This window comes from Mustelus asterias, chromosome X (genome assembly GCF_964213995.1).
Source record: "Mustelus asterias chromosome X, sMusAst1.hap1.1, whole genome shotgun sequence".
Taxonomy (NCBI): domain Eukaryota; kingdom Metazoa; phylum Chordata; class Chondrichthyes; order Carcharhiniformes; family Triakidae; genus Mustelus; species Mustelus asterias.
In genome coordinates, this window is record NC_135834.1 from 13058631 (window position 1) to 13080110 (window position 21480).

A 21480-nucleotide genomic window follows, 5' to 3' on the forward strand; every position below is an offset into this window, starting at 1 on the left:
TGCAACTTGTTAGGTGTTTGACCTTCATCAGAATGGCTGTATGTTTCTGGCATTTTGGGGGTTGATTTGGGAGTATATAGTGCGACTACATCCAATCCTCAAAGACAGACAGTTACTGAGTCTACCCCAATTCAGATGTCATCAATGGTGTTGAGTGGAGAAAAAGATTCAACACTTGCTGATGTCCAGGTATTGTTGTTCATTACAAATAATATGCATTACACCGAACATCCTATTACACGAGGTAAAGTAGCCTGATAACGCAACACCTTGAAATGAAGATAGGATGCACACTTATTTATTCCTCTGACAATTTAAACTCAATGTCTGAGACAGTGCATCAGGGAAATAAAAATACAACTAATAATTTGGACCTGTGATTTACCTTTCAAATAGAAAATGATTACAAAATGAGTGAATTGATGTTAAGATTATTTAAAGATTCAATTCAATCTTGTGCACAGTTTGTGTAACTTTGAAGAAGCTTTTCTCCTATGCTGGGCTCCAATATTCTGGAGAAGAAAGATCTGACAGAGTTTTACGAAACCCGGCACGTGTCTCTGTGTTTAATGTGTCGCTTGGTGCTCTCACTGGTGTTTAAATTTTCCCTCAGCTCCATATCATCATTCGTTGTTGCGCCCTCAGGATCTTCTGTAATCTTTGGTTCGCTTTCTTGAATGTGTGTGTCTGTTTTTGGTTCAGGCGCGATGCTTTCTGCTGCATCGTGCATTTCCTCATCGAATAGATCAGCCATGACTCTTTCAGCTTCTTCAATGAGTTCTGTTGTTGTTTTGTTTCCTTCAGGGACCGTCAGCTCCAGTCCACCATCGACTAGCCCCTTCCGACACAGCTCATCATTCTTTTTATCCTCAATCTCACCACTTGTTGATTCTACCCCTTTATTCTCTTTTCTCCCATGCTGCTCTTGCTTTGCAAGTACATATTCTTCATCCTGTTCTTTTATTTCATCTTCTCTTTCCCCGCCTGTCTCGTCTGTGAGACCATCAACCTGGTCCGCACTGTTCACTCTCCCCTCGTTGTCTGAGAAAGTCTTCTGCCGTGTCACTATTCTTTTAAACAGTTGTTCTACCATATCAAATGGCCCCTTTTCCCTCTCACCAGTGTTTTGTCCACCTTCATTCTGTGTTTCATTCCCTTCTATGTGTGCTTCCCCATCCGTTACAGTTTGCTGTTCCCTCATGTCTAAATGCGCATTTGTTTTATCTGTCTCTTTATTGCCCCTTTGTGACAGATCATCTCCTGTATCTACTTTTTCTTTGACATTCTCTCCCTCTCTTATTCTGCTGTCCTCTCCTTCATTTACTTTATCAATAGATACTTGTAGCTGTTGATCTATTTCTTCATTCTTTACAGGACTTTCATTCTGTAATTCTTCCTCATCTCTTTGACTCTGAGCTTCATCCACAAACACCTCCTTTCCATGCTCTTCATCCCTGTCCAGCCACACGTCCTGTTTCAGGTTTACAGAATCTCCACCTTCCATAAGGTTTGAAACAGTTTCCTTCATGCACGGAAACTGTTTGATGATCTCCCCTCTCTCTCTACCACCCTCCAGCCATTTATCCTGGGCACTCTCAATTCCACCAACTAATTCCTCTCCATCACGTCCTATTTCTTCAGCCTCATTACCCATTTCCAACTTGTTGTAACTAATTTCTGAAGCTACCATTTCTCTATTCTTCTCTTTGGTTCCTTCCCATCTGGACTCTTCAGTGGTCATGTTCTGGTCTTGTGTCAAACTCACTTCAACAGCCTCTGTTATATCTCTCCAAACTTCCACTGGTTTTTCTTTTACCGTCCCCAAGTTTTTACCGCCATACATTTCCATCATTATTCCTTTCTCTTCTTCAACTTGCTTTCTTACTTCCCCTTCCACTCTGTTACTCAAACATTCTTCATTGGTTATTTCCTCTCTTGTTCCAGGCTCATTTCCCTCACTTTTCTTCTCATTAATTTCCCTTTCCTGTACAGTTTCCACTGAAGTAACTTCACTTCCTTCCAGTATTAGCTTGTTCTGTTCTTTCTCCTTGCAGTCCTTATATTCTATGTCCTTTTTTTCACTCCCCAATTCCAACTGTTCTAAAGCTTCACTTCTACAGTCTTCCATAACTATATTTGATGCGTCTCTCTCAGTCACATAATGGGGAATGCTGTTTGCTTTTTCTACAACTGTTATCTTCTCATTGTCCTCAATCAGACCAGTACATTCCCCCACACGTGTATCAACTGCACCCTGTTGTGCGTATATGTTCATGCTTCCCTCTTGATAGTTTCCATTGGAGATATCTTCAATTGTTTTCATTTTCTGCAACCTGCTGGATTTGGTTTCAAAGCCGCAGTTTGCTGAACGTGTCCCCTCTGCATCTTGAATGGTTGCTGCTGAGCCCTGAGGTTTCTCCTTGCTCTGCTTCCACACTTTGTCTGATTTCAACTCCATTTCCTTTGCATCCCAATTCCCCTGATATTTGAAGTTGCTCGGAATATCTTTATCCATGTTCTCTGTGGCAGCTGTTTCAGTGTCCTAAGGAAAAACAATAAAATTAGTTAACTTGCAATTCAAATTTGAGGTGCAGTGGGGATGGCCAATTGCACATTTGTTTGTATGTGCAAGCAGTCACCTACAGTCCAGTTTGGTTACTTGCCCCTATTTGGTGGCCAGGAGTCAGATGGTAAGAAGGAGCAAGTCTAATGACTAGTAGACTGTACTGCCCCTCAAAGTAACATTAAAGAGCACTTTTCTCACAATAAAGGGCCATTGAACATTTGATATTTCCCCTTTGCAATACCCGAGGACAGCTCTGACAACATAGCTGCCAGACAGGGTTTGTGGCATGTGTTGAGGGAACCAACAAGAGGGAAACACCTTTTCCTCACCAATCTGCCTATTGCAGATGCATTGGTCCATGACAGCACAGGTAGGAATGACCAGCACAGTCCAAGTGAAGATGAAGTCTAGTCTTCACACTGCGCATACCCTTAATTATGTTGTCCACGATGTGGAGATGCAAGTGTTGGGCTGGGGTGGACAAGATGAGAGGTCACACGATACCAGGTTATAGTTCAACAGGTTTATTTGAAATCACAAGCTTTCGGAGCACTGCTCCTTCATCAGGTGAAGGAGCAAGGGAGAAAGGCAAAGGAGAATCCAAAGAGCTTCTACAAATACATAAAGGGCAAAAGAGTAACCAGGGAGAGAGTAGGGCCTCTTACGGATCAACAAGGTCATCTATGTGCACGGATCCACAAGAGATGGGTGAGATCCTAAATGAATATTTCTCATCAGTATTTACTGTTGAGAAAGGCATGGCTGTTAAGGAACTTGGGGAAATAAATAGTGATGTCTTGAGGAGTATACATATTACCGAGGTGGTGGTGCTGGAAGTCTTAAAGCGCATCAAGGTAGATAAATCCCCGGGACCTGATAAAACGTATCCCAGGATGTTGTGGGAGGCCAGGGAGGAAATTGTGAGTCCCGTAGCAGAGATATTCGAATCATCGACAGCTACAGGTGAGGTGCCTGAAGATTGGAGGGTAGCAAATGTTGTGCCTTTGTTTAAGAAGGGCTGCAGGGAAAAGTCTGGGAACTACAGACCGGTGGGCCTAAAGTCTGTAGTGGGTAAGTTGTCAGAAGGTATTCTGAGAGACAGGATTTACAGATATTGAGGGAGGCTAGGGACAGTCAGCATGGCTTTGTGAATGGAAAATCATGTCTCACCAATTTGATTGAGTTTTTTGAAGGGATAACCAAGAAGGTCGATGAGGGCAGTGCAGTTGATGTTGTCTACATGGGCTTTAGCAAGGCCTTTGACAAGGTACTGCATGGTAGGTTGTTGCACAAGGTTAAATCTCATGGGATCCAAATGGATACAAAATTCACTTGATGACAGAAGACAGAGGGTGGTTATAGAGGGTTGTTTTTCAAACTGGAGGCCTGTGACCAGCGGTGTGCCTCAGGGAGCGGTTCTGGGCCCACTGTTATTTGTTATTTGTATTGGCCTGTTTCCATGCTGTAAACCTCTATGACCTTATGATTGCACGTGGCACCCAAAAGTTCCAAGAATGATTTTTCCAAGGTCTGGCTGTAGCAGACTGCAAGCTAAACTTTATGAATTCTTACCTGGCTCTTCTTTCTCTCCTCCAACTGCTCCTTCATGCAATTAATCTTCTGCTGCAACAAATGCTTGGCAACTTTCTCCATCTCCAGTTCCTGTTCATGGAATTGAGAAAACAGCAATCACTCAACAGCTTTGATGTCAAACAGATTCCATTTTTATTTAAAATTTGCTGTTCTTTTGTGCTTGGAAAGGAGAAGTTGTATTTCTTTTGTGCATTAAACACTTCAGGTCACACACAGGATAATGTTCTTTCGATACTGTCCCAATTATGGACTTTAACACCCATCTTCTGCAGAGCACCCTTACTCCTCCAGTGGCACAGTGGTTAGCACTGCTGCCTCACAGCGCCAGGGACCTGGGGTTCGATTCCCTGCTTGGGTCACTGTCTGTGTGGAGTTTGCATGTTCTCCCTGTGTCTGTGTGGGTTTCCTCCAGATACTCCAGTTTCCTCCCACAGTTCAAATATGTGTAGGTTAGGTGGATTGGCCGTGCTAAATTGCCCCTTAGTGTCCAAAGACGTCAAGGTTAGATGAATTAGCCATAGTAAATGTGTGGGGTTACAGGGATAGGATGAGTGAGACGTCTTGGGTAAGATACTCTACCAGAGAGTTGGTGCAGATTTGATGGGCCGAATGGCCTGATCTGCACTGTAGGGATTCTATGAATATCTCTTGTGCCTATTTGGTGCTGGACTGGAGACAGCTTTCTGATGCAAAATAATAGCATAAAACACAATTGATAACTTATTTATTTGCATACTAATGGTAATTAACGCTAAAAAGACCTTCAAGCTCAATGGAGAACATGAACATGAAGCTGTATAATGGGAGGGAAACTTAATAGAGATTCTGGGTTAGGGCTGGGGGAGGGGGCACTTGTAACTTTATTGATGAGTTGTGCTGAAAGGAACGGAAACACCATCCCAGGTTTTTAGCCATTACTGGTACCTTCTAAGTATGGTTACATACTTAGAAGGCCTTGAAGGCAATTTGACTCTATAGAACTGCTTTGAATTGCAAGTAAACGTGATCATACCTTATGTATATGTGTGTGCTTTCTATGGAACTCTGCCAGCTCCTCCTCCGTGCTCTCTAGAATGTCCCTCAGTCGCTCCACCTCATACACAAGTAAAGTCTTCTCAGTTTCCAAACGGTCGATCGACTGAACTGCGTCCATGTACTTTTCTTCAAGGTCTTCTCGGATGTTCTAAACAAGAGCCAAAATAAAATAACTGCATTCCTCCGTGAGGTTTGTATACACAGAAAATAATGCGCAATGACCAGCCGTCCATATGTACAACATACTGGTATAACAGGTGCATACAATTTGGTTATGGTTAACATGTGAAAACAATCACTTCTCCCAATGAGGTTAAAAGTCCCAGTAGATTTCCACAGAGTAATTCATAGAATCCCTATAGTGCAAGAGGGGGCCTTTCTAGTCTCCACTGACTTTCCGACAGAGATCTTACCCAGGCCCTATTGACGTAACCCCACATATTTACCCCACTAATTCCCCTAACCTGCACATCTTGGGACACTAAGGGACAATTTAGTATGGCCAATCAACCTATCTTAATTGATTTCTGCAAGAGCCTCCCAACAAACAAATGGTGCCAATTAACTCCTCCTTAAAAAGAAAGCTAAAGGAATATCTAGATGAGGACAGAATTAAAGTCATATGTAATGATTTGATGCTGCTGGTGGGTATCAGAAATGTTCAACGTGAAAGAGCACTGGCCAAGGTTGAAGAACGTAGGCTGCAATGACAGGACGTCCACCTGGGGTTCTTGCACGACTATCTTTAGGAGCCAGGAAGAAATTGCCGAGAGTATAGTCTTCCTGGAGGTTACCCATGGTTAACCGATCCTCTAAAACAAACAGGGTATAGTCGTAACAACATACATGTCCTTGGGAGGAATGGTGAAGTTAATAGCCTTCTCAAGTTTAATATTTTCTTCATTTTTATCACTTAAGTCAGGCATTAGAACAATTACAAGCAACAGATGTTGCTTTTTTTTTTAAACAAAACTGACATGGAAGAGTAAAATAGATTTGCATAGACAGTCTATAGTCAATGTGTAATTAAATGTTCACATCAGTGTTCCCATGTGATGCTCAAGGACTCCAGTGACTCGTAATAATAAGATAGTTTATTATTAAGAGGACAAGCTCAAACACCAGCTTTGTAATATGGGAGATTTTCTGAATGATAGCAAATACAATTAACAGATTAGTCTCTGTCAATGAATCCCAGTCCCAGGATACCTAATACTCTGTCAGCACCAGAGTTCAAGTAGGAGTACTCTTACCTGATCAGCAGCTTGTTTTTCCAATAACGCATCTACCTGTGAAATAAATACAGGCAAAGAAACACATTATCATATCTTGGTTCAAGAGCACATCTTATGTGAGCACGGCCTATTTCAAAGTAAGTCTATTAATTTGTATAGAGGCTTCTCCCCTGCCATTCACTTCAACTGATTCAACAACTCCTCCTGAAGTTTCCATTTTGTTCCAATTGTGACAAGAAGGGTACAACATTGAAATAAGATTCACCCTTCCCCCGTATATCTGGGATTTCTACCGAAGTCACAGCAAAAGATTGGGAGACCCCTGCAGAAATATGTCTAACGACCCAACAGATTGTGCTGCATCTTTTACAAAGCTGTTATGCCACAACTTGGCATTTGAGAGGCTACCAAGATATGAAATTATATTATTTTGCAGCACCTCAAGGGGCTATTTGGCCCATCACACCTCTGCCAGCTCTTTGGAAGAGCTATGCAATTTAGCCTCAAACCGCAGATTCTCCCCTAACACAACAAAGTGGAAAAATCAGGAATAAATAATTTGAAATTTTGAATTTCCCTTTTTATTCAAAACCCAATTCCTTTTCAGAAATGTTTGCTTTGTACTTAGTACCACAAAATTCGCAGTTAGCACCACTTATAAAAATTAGATCATAGCAGAAAGCCACTTGTATTTCTGTCTTTTAATATCAATGTGTACGTTGATCATTGGGAGAGTCGGAGTTATTTAGGGCCATATAAATATACAATAGGAGAGTAAGTTAATTCAGCACAAAAAGAGGACAATTAGAAATGATAAATGGATAGAAATCTTTGAAAAAGGAAATAAATGTAGGGCTATGGGGAAAGGGCCAGGGGAGTGGGACCAACTGGATTGTTCTTCAAAAGAGCCAGCACAGATTTGATGGGCTGAGTGGCCATTGTGCTGTACCATTCTATGACTGTTATCAATTCTCCCAATCTCCCAGCAGAGAATAAAACTAGTCATCTCTTCTCTTTCAGCTGAATTTTAAAGCAGTAAGACAGGAAACCAGTAAGAGGACAGTCACAGAGGTACCAATGCTGTGACTGGTCATCCTTCCCTGGTCATCTATGTCTCATTGGCAGCACTCTTGCCTCTGAGTCAGAAGGTTGTGGGTTCAAGTCCCACTTCAGAGACTTCAGCACATAATGCAGACTACTGAGAGACTATCAAAGATACAATTTTTTGGATGAGACCTCAAACTGAAGCACTGTTTGCTATCTCATGAAAGTAAAATATACTATTTGAAGAAGGGCAGGGGAGTTCTCCTTGGTCAATCCCAATCCCTCAATCAATATCACTAAATTATCAACTTCCTGTGCTTTTCTACATTATAACTGAATTACAACATTATAGCAGTTCAAAAATGTACTTCATTGGCTGTAATGCACTTTGCAATGTCCTGAATTTATGAAAGACACTGTATAAATCTAGAACATTTTCTTTTAATATAATAGTTAGTAACTAAGTACAGCCTAAGTTTATCTAAATTCCAATTTGAATATTGAAATGACAATGCTATATATACACACTGTCTTCCTGTACAGATGCAAATTGCAAATTTTGGCTGGAATTCTCCAACCTTGCCCGCAGCTGGGATTCTCCAGTCCCGCTGCATTGAATGAAGTTTTGGCTGAGCACCAAATTCTCCATTCTTGCTGACAGCGATGGCGGGGCGAACAAAATCGGAGAATTCTGGCCTAAAGGTTAACTGCTCTAGTTCACTGGATGACCATTTATTCAAGAAAGGAATAGCCCTAACCAAGAAGCAGTTGAATTATCTTTTCAGTTGTGTTTTCCAGAATTCTGAGCTGGTGTCTGCTTGCCCTACATTCTCAGAACTTTCTCCAACAAACTCATCTATTTCCTTTATTTGAATAGAGAATATTGAGAAGAAAGACAGGTTGCCAAAACTTTTCAATTTGCAATCTTCAGGACAAACACAAGAATACCAAATTTCACACGACCACAACAATTTATACTACAGGAGAAAAGGGTGCTGATTTGTTGACAAGTCGACTCAGATTGGTTGAGGCTTTGTCATGGAGAAAGCAAGAGAGCTATGGGCTCCCTAAGCTCCTGGGTAATTCAAAAATGGTGCCGGGCTTGAACATGTTCCTTTTGTTTGCAGAAAATGGGTCCCTGTGTATGAAAGTATGTCACTTCTAGCAAGTGTGAATGAGCCATGTTGTGAGTAGGACTGATGATCTCAAACTGGTTGTTTGTGTAGCTATTAACACACTCAGGATTGTTCAGTAAGTGCTGCCCAATTGCATCAAACATTAAATGCTTGCAGAAAATGCTGGAAAAACTCAGCAGGCCTGGCAGCATATGTGGAGAGAGAAATAAGAGTTAACGTTTCGAGTCCAGTATGACTCTTCTCATTTAGAACTTGAACTAGGATTGAATATGAAATGTTAACTCTTTTACTCTCCTGAGTTTTTCCAGAGTTTTCTGTTTTTATTTCAGATTTCCAGCATCTGCATTATTTTGATTTTATTTTAGTAGACGTTTTGTTCTTTGCAAGCACAGGCTGGTCGAGAACATGCTGTTTGATTTGATCAGCCAATTGCTGAGACTTGGGGTTGATGCAAATTCATTTGCGGCATTGCTCAGTTGTGTGTTAATATTTAAAAACTGGAATTATATCCCTTCTCAATCTTGCTTTTGAACACCAATCTGTCTGCATAACACAGAAACGGCATGGAATGTGTCTTGGAATAGATAAATGCTAAATTATTATTAATACATGACACACATCAGTTAACTACTGTGCTAATTTAATTGACAGAAGTTAGTGCTAGGCAGTGAGACACTTTCAACTTTTTGTGCCCAATGGCAGCATTGTGTTTGACTGTAAAAGCGTCCATGCCAATGCGAGAAATGCGAGCAAAGGACTGTTTCCACATCCTGTGTCTCAATCCAAAGATTTATTTTTCATGAGGTGGTTTTGTTTTATTATTGTCCGTGTCATTCGTCCCCAACAGGAATTAGTTTATCATCACATCAACCATTTATTTTGACAGAAACATCCTGTGCTGCTATGGACAAAGACTTGTGTTCTGATCTTAAGCTTTACCTCTTGCTGCTGTCGCACCAGTTTCTTCGCACAAGCCTCTTTGGCCTCAGCAAATGAAGCTTTCCTGGCATTGAGCTTCGCATCTGCCTGGAGGAGAAACAGAAATGGAGTGAACCACCTCATGGGCCTCGGTCAACAAAATCAAGAGCAGAACGATTTAAGGGATTGGTCAATCCTAGTATCAGCACTAGCAACAACAAGCCGCCAGCTTATCAGCAAGAACTTCTGGGCTACCCAAAATAAAACTTCCACCAAAACCAACACTATTTAATTTGAATGCATCTTCCCCCCTTCAGATTAGTTGTCACATGGGTCAGCATAAGTCCACATTCAGTTGTATCGGACAAGTTTGCTGTTGGGTAAAACTGAGAGTTTTGTTTCTTTTTTTCTGCTGCTTGATGCTTTGCCAACGAGATGCATAAATAGCTCTACTGAGAATACATGAAACTCGTCCTTTCTCTCTTTACAGGTCCCTTGTTAACAGCACGCTTTATTCTTCAACCATTATATGTCTTGACTGCACAATTGGCATCAAGCTTCGTTCAAACTGGCTGGCTGTTAACTAGCTGTTTAAGTGTGGGATTAATTCACTCTTTCCCCTTTCTGGTGGTGAAGATAATCAAATTGAGATTTGTGTAAAATGTCCTACTAAGTAAAAAGAGTATTTTTAATATACACAACCCTTGTTGAAATTTGGTAGGCTAAAGGTCCTGTTCTGTGTTATATGCCCAGTACACAGAGTGCTTATTAGGAACAATGTGAAAACAGCACTCAGCCTGTCAAGTACTTTTCCTTAAAAAGATCTAAACCATGTGTTGGTTACGGGTAGCCATGGCATTTACATCCTCACAAATACACACCCCACCCACATCCTTCAGTTCTTGATACTCTATTCTCGACATCATTTTATTAGACAAATTCACTTCTTCTGCTTGTATAACCTCAACAGATCAATCTTACTAACTTTTGAGATTGCTAACCTATATTTGCCTGTAGGATATGCAGATCATTTAATGCAGTTAAATAATCTCATGTCACATTTTTGTGGTGCAGCCAAGTGTATCGTTCCAACATTATTTTGATGTTTTAAAAACAGGGGCAAAGCCCTTGAAACCATTTTTCCTCTTGCAAAACTTATTTTAAAAGTGGCTCAGTTCTTTTGTCCATTTCCTTATTGTTTAGAATCTGTCTGCACAAAACAACAAACTACTTCAGCATGACTTGGAATTGATCAATGTTAAATTATTAAACCACTGCATACTTTAATTAGCTGTTGGATCAGTGAACTTTGGGCTGGGCAATGGGACACTTCCACATTTTGTTCCCAGTGTCATCATGTATCTGACTGTAACAGTGTTTACGCTAATACAGGAAGACCCAGCAAGGAGCTGTTCCAACACACTGACTTAACCCTAAATTAGGTATTCTCAAGAGACAAAGTTTAGGATTGACTCTCTGGGAAAGTCAATTAAGCCAAAAACTGCATCCTCTCGGTAATCCTAGCAGAAGCAGGGAATATCAGTCACAGTGAGTTCTAACTCCATTAATGTTATGACACAATGACAGTGTGCTGTCAGGGTGTCCAATACGATTCCTCCATTGCAATCTGCCTTTCTGACAAGCATTTTATGCAAATTCAGCTTATTTGTATAGGACTCTTGCCTCCGAGTCGGAAAGTCAAGAGCTGAAACCCCATTGCCAAGAGAGTTTGTCACAGTTGGTGGTCATCTTTCACTGAAAACATTAAACCAATGCTACTCCTACCTGGTCCAAATAGATATAAAAAGATCCCAAAACAATATTTAACAAAGACAAAACAGGGAGTTCTCTCAATGTCCTGGCCAACATTCAATCCTTAGTCAATCGTGCCTAAAAGATTAAGTATACATTTATCTCACTGCATGCTTACTTAACACTTACCAAACTTCAAAAGTAATTCATTGCATGTGAAGACATGAAATGCAAAACGTAAATGAAAATTCTTTCTGACGTACACTGGGAGGCAATGGCGTAGTGGTATTGTCATTGGTCTAGTAACCCAGAGACCCAGGGTAATGTTAAGGGGACCTGGGTTCAAATTCTACCACAGCAGACGTTGAAATTTGAATCCAATAAAAATTACTAATGTCCTTTAGGGAAGGAAATCTGCTGCCCTTACCTGATCTGGCCTACATGCGACTCCAGACCCATGGCAATGTGGTTGACTCCTAACTGCCCCCTGAAATGGCCTAGCAAGCCACTTAATTCAAGGGCAATTAGCGGTGGGCAACAAATGCTGGATTTGCTAATGACACCCACATGAAAGAATAAAAAAGACCCTCATCTAGAGCACTGCCCATCCTTTTTCCTGTCCGGGGACATAAATAGATGGTGGATCTTTTTGGATGGGAGAAGGGCTGGTACTTCCTCCACTATCTCACAGATAAAAGAAAGAAAAGACTTACATTTATATAGGGCCTTTCACGTGTTTTTTGTGATATTGATTGAGGAATAAATATCGGCCAGGACAGACACTGGGGAGAACTCCTGTGCTCTTCTTCAAGGGCAGCACGGTGGCACAGTGGTTACCACTGCTGCTTCACAGTGCCAGGGACCTGGGTCAGCTTGGGTCGTTGTGTGTGTGGATTTTGCACCTTCTCCCCATGTCTGCGTAGGTTTCCTCCCACAATCTGAAAGACGTGCTGGTTAGGTGCATTGACCCGAACAGGCGCCAGACTGTGGCGGCTAGGGGAATTTCACAGTAACTTCATTGCAGTGTTAATGTAAGCCTTACTTGTGACTAAATAAACTTTAAATCTAGAAGTATAAAAAAATGTCTCCAAGCCTCACTTTTGATTCTTTTGCCAATTACATTAAATCCGTGACCTCTGGATACCAACCAATTATTTCTCCTTTTCACTATATCAAGACCGTACATGATTTGAATGCTATCAAATCTCCTCTTTACTTTCTCTGCTTCAAGGAGAACAATCTCAAGTCTCACGACATAGCTAACATTCCTCAGCTCCAATACCATTCTAGCAAATCTCCTCTGCACCCTCTCCAAGGTTTTGACATTCTCCTTAAAATACAGTGCCCAGAATTGGACTTCGGCCGGGGCCTAACCAGTGATAACTTTTTGTTTCATTCTGTCCCTAGAAATAAAGCCAGACACCCTGAGCGCTTTTCTTGAAACTGCCTTTTCAACTTATCCTGCCATCTTCAAAAGATTTATGTGCAACAACACCCCCAGGTCTCTGTTCTCTCATCCCCTTTGAACTTGTGCCTACAAAATAATGAATTACAGATTAAATCCACTATAAGCTTTTGTTTTATAAACAAATAACCTGCCTAAGAAATGACAGATACTCAAAGTACAATATAAATATATCAAGCGCAATCAAGATAATCAAACCAAGTTAAATTACCCTCAAGTGTCCATTTAATGAACAAGTTCTTGATTCCATGAATTCCATCTCTCACTACTTCAGTTTAAAAAAAGTTTAAACTGAAGGGCTTCACAATTTGTTTTGACCAGTTTTCGGAAAAAGTCCTTGCTGCCTCAAAACTCTGACACTGAACTCTTACAGTTCAAAAAAAAACAGCATTGTGGACTATTAGATAGTTTATTCTTTCCCTAAAAAAAATACCACACACTTAAGAATGATTAAAAATAAAAGGCAGGCCACAAAATACACATCCTAATTTACAGAAATTCAACGGCAATATGAACACTGTGGTATATACACAAGTAATCATAAATGGAACAATTTGCATTTATATAGCACTTTTAACAGAGAAGAGCACCTCAAATTGCTTCAGAGGTTCAGACAATTCAAGGAGCAATCTGTAAATTAAAATCAGGAAATGAATCTAATATCAAATACACCATTTAGTTATTAAAATAAAAGGCGATTAAAAAAAAAAGTCCCGACTTGATCACACCAACCGAGGACAAAGGAAACTTAATCAGTGCCAAGTTCCATCAACTCTGCTCAAACCTTCAAAATGCACCTCCCAACTGGTGGACTGACTAATTAAACCAAGATGAGGTAATCAGTTTTGCATTACTATATTCCAGCCCATATAAAATTAAGAAAGGGATGACAAACTGTCTGGCTGACTCAAAAACTTGATAAACGGGATTGTTGAGGTACATGTGCATGTTTGAAGGTGGAGGGAGAGACAGAACAACCAGGGTTCAGGCTGTAAAGGTGGAATCATGTTGAGAGTTTTACAGCTTGGTTCACTTTACATTATATTCTGAGATGACCATAGGCTGCCTGAAGGAACTGTTTCAGAGCAACTTGTTCTTCTGCTTCTTTTATCCCTCTCCTTTCAATTCTCTCCATGAAGTGCTGACTTCTGCTGGATATTCTTCCAAATATCCCAGCAGTGCTCTGGTTTTTCACCCAAGATGCTATTCTTCACGTTTGAACCTAGACTGCTGGGATGTCAACAGGCACTACTTAACTCGGAGGGGTCTCCAGGTCAAGCTCAATTCTATTTACACTCAAAATCGACATGTAAATACTTCCAACAGTGGTCACTGAATGGCAATCGAGCAGGAACCTTGCCTGAATTCACTTCTAACACAGGAACCATTTGCAGTGGCCAGACACACTGCTGTCCAAGCTTAGCTTACCTGCCTAGCTCAACACAAAACAAAATCAGCTCCTTTCTGATTTGTTGGACTCAATAACACACCACAGGTTGCAATTACGTATTGCACCATCATATAGAAGTAGCACTGATGCCTTAAATGGTGGTCACATAGTGTCTTGGAGTTCTCTTGGATCATCCTGATGTTAGGCTAATAGTCTCCTTTGATGAATTCCTTCCCTCGCCTTTGACTATATTTTCCTGCAATTTATTGTAAAGAAAACTTATGTGACTTTTTGTTCCACTGAATAATCAAGGCATTTTCTTGAGAAGGAGAAACTACAATCCGAATTCAATTTCATGAATGCCCTTGATGAGTGGGAAGCCTGAAAGAGTTACATTCACTGTCACAAATTCACCAAACTGCGCAAACTGAAAAGCAAACAATCACACATCTCTTAAGTGTGGACATGCCATAGCTTGGTGACTTGCAACGGTCAGTGTGATACACATCTAACAAAAGTAGGAACAGCACACCACTGAAAACTGACAGATATAATTACACCCGAGCTCCCCCTGCACAAGGTACACATCAGTGTTTGGGTCACATTATGTGTTTGGGGTATTTTCACAAGCCTGTGTTACAGCAGAATGCTATGTAGAAATACGATACCTTGGTACTCCGGCATACCCAAGCAATGACCTGTCACAACATCCAGAGATCTGATATTTCCTCTCTGTTTCCTTCTATCCCTTTTTCTAATTCTATCAATATACATGCTCGTCCTGTATTTTTCAGATCTGAAGAAGGGTACAAATCAGAAATGGCACCCACTTGTCCTCTCCACAGATGCTGACTGATTTGCTGAGTTTTCAGCTTTTTCTGGTTTAACTTGTGCAATAAAAGAACAGGGTATGGATTTGCGTGTGCAATTCTTGACAATACAAGGTTACGATCTCACCACATACATCAGGGATTAGCACCAAATGAAGGCTAAGCACTCCTGCACAAGGAAGGAAGGAAGGAAAGGTCATGCGCCATGTTCGTCATCAAGAGATGTGCAAGACAGACATTGGCAGAGGCTCTTATCAGTGTGTGTTGCAAATATTCAGCATCATAATATTTGTGCAGCTTGCAGGAGCAGAGAATCATTAACTTTTGCTCTTTTGTAGTCAGTAGCAAGAGGAACAGACACCCTGTTACCCCTCATTATCCTCCTCGAGCTCTCACACTCCAGTATATTGACTTGAAAATCCTTAGCTTAGTCTCCAAATTCCTCCATTTTATCTAATTTGCTTGCTTTGAGACTGCTGGCTTCAGGTGAGCAAATCTCAGATTGCAGAGATAATTTAAACATCTCATCACTATCAAGAGGTTGCTCCAAATTTGATGGCAGCTGCTCTGAACGTGCACCCACATTCTTTATGTGGGGACACCAGATCTCACTGGTAACATTACTCCTCCCAACTGCTCTCCAACTTCTTCCATTTTCTAGGAGGCTCCTCTCTCCTCAGTTACAGGACAAAAAAGCATCAAGAATCCACAAGAATGATACTGGGACTGCTGATGGGGGGGGGGGACACACTATCCCAGAGAATTGAAAAGAAACTTTGACGCTCCCAGAGTGAAATTTCTCAACTGAAATTCAACAGAGGGATTAGTCGCATGGGGTCAAGGCCATTGTGGGACAAAAACAGTGCAACAAAAAAAAAAAGGATGGTATGGTCATAATTGGGTTCCCACTTCTCCTTCAAAGTAGCCTGGGAATCATATGCACTGCTAATTTATGGATTGAACTTGGAATAATTTTAGTATAGCATTTAATACTGTACTGTTAACTCCATAATCATGGCACATGCAGTTCTACTGCTTTTGAGGAGCCTTGAATAAATTAATCTTTCTTAATTAGGTGTCAGCTGTGGCTCAGTTGGTCGCACTCTCACCTTCAAAGTCCCACACTAGAGCCTTAAGTGGGCTGACAACGCAGGGAGTGCTGCATTATCAGAGGTGCAGTCTTTGGGATGAAATGTTAAATTGAAACCCCATCTGCCCTCTCAGATAGATTACATTATGTTATCTTGAAGAAGAGCAGGGGAGTCCTGGGCAATAAATAATCCTGGGATAAATATCTTTCAAACAACATCACAAGAACAGATGATCTGGTCTCTTCTCCATTGTCGTTTGTATGGTAGTTAAATTTGCCGACGATATCAAGATAGGTAGGAAAGTGAGTTGTCAAAAGGAGGCAGAGAGTCTGCAAAAGGGATCGAGGCAGACTGGGTAAAAATTTGGCAGATGGAGTATAACATGGGTCAATGTGAACTTGTCCGCTGGCAGGAAGAATAGAAAAGCAGTATGCTATTAAAATGGAGAGATTACAGAACGATCTGGGTGTCCTGGTACATGAATCACAAAAAGTTAGTCTGCAGGTACAGCAAATGGAATATTGGTCTTTATTGCAAAGGGGATGGAATATAAAAGTAGGGAAATGTTATTTCAGCTGTTCAGGGCCTTGGCGAGATCACATCTGGAATACTGTGTACAGTTTTGGTCTCCTCATTTGAAAAAGGATATAATTATATTTGAATCAGTTCAGCGAAGTTTCACTCCACTCATTCCTGGGAGGAGAGATGAGGAGAAACTTTTTAACCTAAAGAGTAACTGGTGTGTGGAATTATTTTTCCCAGAAAGTAGTGGAGGCTGGGTCATTGGATTTATTCATGGCAAAGTTAGACAGCTTTTTGTTAGGCAAGGAAGTCGAGGATTGTGGGTGGGGAGAGGAAGTGGAGCTGAAAACACAGCCAGTGGCACTGCTGCCTCACAGCGCCAGGGATCCGGGTTCAATTCTGGCCTCGGGTCACTGTCTGTGTGGAGTTTACACGTTCTCCCTGTGTCTGCGTGGGTTTCCTCCGGGTGCTCCGGTTTCCTCCCACAGTCCAAAGATGTATAGGTTAGGTGGATTGGCCATGCTAAATTCTTCCTCAGTGTACCTGAACAGGTGCTGGAGCGTGGCAACTAGGAGATTTTCACAGTAACTTCATTGCAGCATTAATGCAAGCCTACTAATAAATAAGCTTAAAAACTTTAAATTGATGCAGCACTCTCAAAGGGCCAAAATGCCCACTTCTGCTCTGATGCGGTTTGTGGGATCTTCCTCTGCTCAAATTGGTTCCTGTGTTTCCTACATTACAATAAGAAGTCTAACAACACCAGGTTAAAGTCCAACAGGTTTATTTGGTAGCAAATGCCACCAAATAAATCTGTTGGACTTTAACCTGGTGTTGTAAGACTGCTTACTGTGTTTACCCCAGTCCAATGCCGGCATCTCCACATCATTTCCTACATTACAACAGTGACTAGACTTCAAAAGCACTACTGATGTGCTTTGAGATGTCCCGTGGTCATATAAATGCAAGTCTTCACTTCTTTCAGTTCACTGCTTCCATATAAATAATACGGACCCTCCCATGTTTCTCAGTTTAGAGAGGATTGGATGGGCGTTCATCCACGTGATGGGCAAAAGCCCTGGGGATACTCGGACAGTTTCAGCATCAAATACTACCTGCTGAGGCTTAGCAACAGCAGAGCTGAAAAATTCAAGTAAGCTGAAGGAGAAGTTACCTTCCAGTCCTGTAAAGTGAAGGAAATAAAGCAGCTCTGAGCATCATCTATGTTTACATTTCAGTCAGTAAGCCTTCCCAATTTATCTCTCAGCTTTCCCAAATATATCTGGGTCACTACAGCTTGTTACAACTCTTCCCTACCTCACTGGCTAACTTCTCATCTATACCACTTTATTCCTTTCTAGTACTGATGATCCAAGTTGTATTCCAAGCCCCCTTTACAATTGTTCTATGGCTGCAATATGCTCGTATACATTCAACCTTTTAGTGTACATGGTAGACTATACACAGTGCGTTGCTGAAATAAAAACTTTATAGGGTAGCTTGGTCCGTGGATGACCATGGGAATTGATTCCAGCAAATGGTGTTGTGTGTGTACTTGGTTTAAAGATTAACTAGCAGTTCTGGGTGAGTAACAAGGGAACAAAAGTGTTTTGTTTTTAAAACGAAAAGTCAAACACTTAACCCCTAGGCAACTGCAGGGAATTCAGTAATCAGGAAGGCCAGTTCTGTCCATGTTAGGCTGTCCAGCCAGGAAGACCCTACAAGGCTGACATTGATACAATGAACCAAATGACCTCTTTCTGTGCCGTAAACCTTCTATGATTCTAAATCCTCCACTGTAGCGACCAACTGTTTCTTAAATGATTCCAGAATTTTTGCCTCCAACCATACCAGAATAATGGAGATTGGATACTGAAAAACAGACCCCAAAAGGAGTAAGACCAATCATTTAAAAGTCAAGTACTGCCTTTTGTGAATACTACATCACAATTAGTTGATGATACCGATCTGGGAGGCCATTCCATGCATCCGTGTGTGCATGAAGAACACCTAGATATCATCATTTTTAAAACTTCTATTAAATCTATTGACCTTTGCTGCTCCAATGGAAATAGAATATTGAAGTACAGCGCCAAAGCTGTAGTACACAAGTCCGAGAAAGTCATTACCACACTGGGGTTGGAGTTTAAGAGCCGTGGGGTTATGCTGCAACTGTACAGGACCTTGGTGAGACCACATTTGGAATATTGTGTGCAGTTCTGGTCACCTCACTATAAGAAGGATGTGGAAGCGCTGGAAAGAGTGCAGAGGAGATTTACCAGGATGCTGCCTGGTTTGGAGGGTAGGTCTTATGAGGAAAGGTTGAGGGAGCTAGGGCTGTTCTCTCTGGAGCGGAGGAGGCTGAGGGGAGACTTAATAGAAGTTTATAAAATGATAGATAGAGTGAACGTTCAAAGACTATTTCCTCGGGTGGATGGAGCTATTACAAGGGGGCATAACTATAGGGTTCGTGGTGGGAGATACAGGAAGGGTATCAGAGGTAGGTTCTTTACGCAGAGAGTGGTTGGGGTGTGGTATGGACTGCCTGCAGTGATAGTGGAGTCAGACACTTTAGGAACATTTAAGCGGTTATTGGATAGGCACATGGAGCACACCAGGATGATAGGGAGTGGGATAGCTTGATCTTGGTTTCAGATAAAGCTCGGCACAACATCGTGGGCCGAAGGGCCTGTTCTGTGCTGTACTGTTCTATGTTCTCTATGTTCACTGTACAGAGCTCTTGTCAGACTACACCTTGAACTGTATGTTCAGATCTGGTCACCGGGAAGCAAGGGAGTCACTGAAACAATGTTGATTTTTATTATCAAGAGTCTGGATTATGAGTGAAAGAGGTAAAGAATTGGGTTTCAATCTGGAAAAGAGACATCAAGAGGCTGATCTTACATTCGGGCAAGGGGTCTAACTATTTCAAGGTCTGACCAGAGTTCTGTACAGTTCGGTTATGACTTCCTCTGACTTGTGTTCTACAGTTTTGGCTTTATACTTCAATATTCTATTTCTAACGGAGTAGAAAAGGCCAATAGATGTAATAGAAGTTTTTTAAATGATGATGCGTTGAAAGAGAAATGGTTATTTCCTCTTATTGTGAAGTCAGTGACCAGGCTCGTCAATTTAAATTTGCCGCTGAGGATTTGGAAAACAGTGTTAACTCAAAAGAATTGTTAGACCATGGAATTTTGCCACAGGAAGTGGCTGAGACAGAGACCATTGTATCCTTTAATAGAAAACTGAATAAATATTTGAAGCAGTGCAGTGAGATTAGTTTGGAATTGCTCTAGGAAAGAGTCAGCATAGATACAGTAGGCCAAATAGACTGTCTATGCTGTAAACTTACATGGACCCCGAGTTAGTGGAACCATGAAATATCATGTCCCAACTCTGTATTCAGTTTAGTGATTTCAGCCAGGATGTTACAATTGGCCTCCATGCCTCTTGGCTAGGGAGGGATAAATCAAGGTGGCCATAACACTTGATTGCCATTCAGGCCTTGTTAGAAGGGTGCTTTCACTTGACAGAGAGACTAGAATTAGGGGACACAGTTTAAAAATAGGTCTCTCTCCCATGTAAGACAGAGATGAGAAGATTTTTTTTCTCTGAGGGTTGTGAATCTTTGGAACTCTCCTCCCCAGAGAATAGTAGAGGCAGGGTCATTGAACATTTGTAAGCCAGAGGTAGATTTTTGACTAACAAAGGAGTCAAAGGTTATTAGGGGTAGGTGGCGACGTGGAGTTGAGACCACACTCAGATTGGCCATGGTCTTATTAAATAGCAGAGCAGGCTCGAGGGGCTGAGTGGCCTACTCATTCTAATTCATATACAAGTATATATACAGACTTTGCTGTAATACTCCTGGCAAGGTAAACTATCTACACAGTGGAAGTCAATGCCTTCAGACATTACTTTCTTTTAAAAGTCAACACGCCTTTCAAGGGCAGAGATAATTGTATTGTCCAGGAAATTAAATGAATTGGATGGGGTTCAACGGAGGTTTGGGAATGAATAAAGGCCTTTAGGTGTGGCAATGACTGAAGGAAACTATCAAGGAAGTCATGTCAGACCCAGAGTCCTGCGTAAGCATCATGTTTATGAAATCATTTCTTCCTATATAGCTAGGGGTCTGATGCCATCCCAACTTATGGCATGTAACGCAGGAGGTATGAAACCTGGTTTCTTTTTATTGATTAGCTTGGGGGCGACCTAATCTGGTATAGTTCGATTCCAGCATGATCTAATTGAGGGATTCATCACAAGAACCATTTATTTAAAGAAAAATCAAATGCGTTATTAATTAATCACAATACTTCAACCACAAACAAACTGCGTCTCTTACCTCTTTAATCATCATCATCATGCTTTCATCCTCGGACACTTCTCTGGACAGGAACCTTCTCCGGGAATTGGCCGGGGTCCCCATCACTCCGCCTTTTAATCAAGCCTCTTGTTTTCTTTTGGGAAGAAAAGTTGCTCCGAACGCCTGAACTTCTGGACAAACTTTCTACCGACCCTTTAGCGAAAAGATTTCCTTAGCGTAGAGTCCTGCTTCATTCTTTCTGATGTACAGGATTGCCGTGCCCGAACCGATCAGCCTGTGTGAATAAAGAAAACATTGACTTTAAAAGGCTCCTCCACACAGCCGCTCGTCCTGCTCAAGGTATTTCTGGATTGTGGTTAATATCACCAGTCCCGCCTACAGGGCGGGAGGCTTTTGGGTCTTAGCGCCGGGAACTCCTGTCTACAGAGGGCAGCGTCAACTCGCATTGTACGCGTATCTTATAAAAAAAACAAAAATCTTGTTCAGATCAGATCATTGACCTCTCTGGAAATCTGAATGCAGAAGGCAAGGGAGGGTCTCAAAGCTGATTGCAACACCCTCCCCACTCCC

At 41.5% G+C, this 21480-nt stretch overlaps 1 protein-coding gene across 1 annotated transcript; it reads right to left on the reverse strand.

Moving 5' to 3' along the window:
- Positions 1-371: 371 nt before the first annotated feature.
- Positions 372-21480, reverse strand: LOC144481920 (uncharacterized). The gene is made up of 6 exons (XM_078201087.1): positions 20929-21480; positions 9549-9635; positions 6448-6483; positions 5172-5342; positions 4139-4228; positions 372-2542 (listed from the first exon to the last, which is right to left on the reverse strand). The coding sequence occupies exons 1-6, from the start codon at positions 21010-21012 to the stop codon at positions 539-541; spliced, it is 2472 nt and encodes an 823-aa protein (XP_078057213.1). The 5' UTR covers positions 21013-21480; the 3' UTR covers positions 372-538.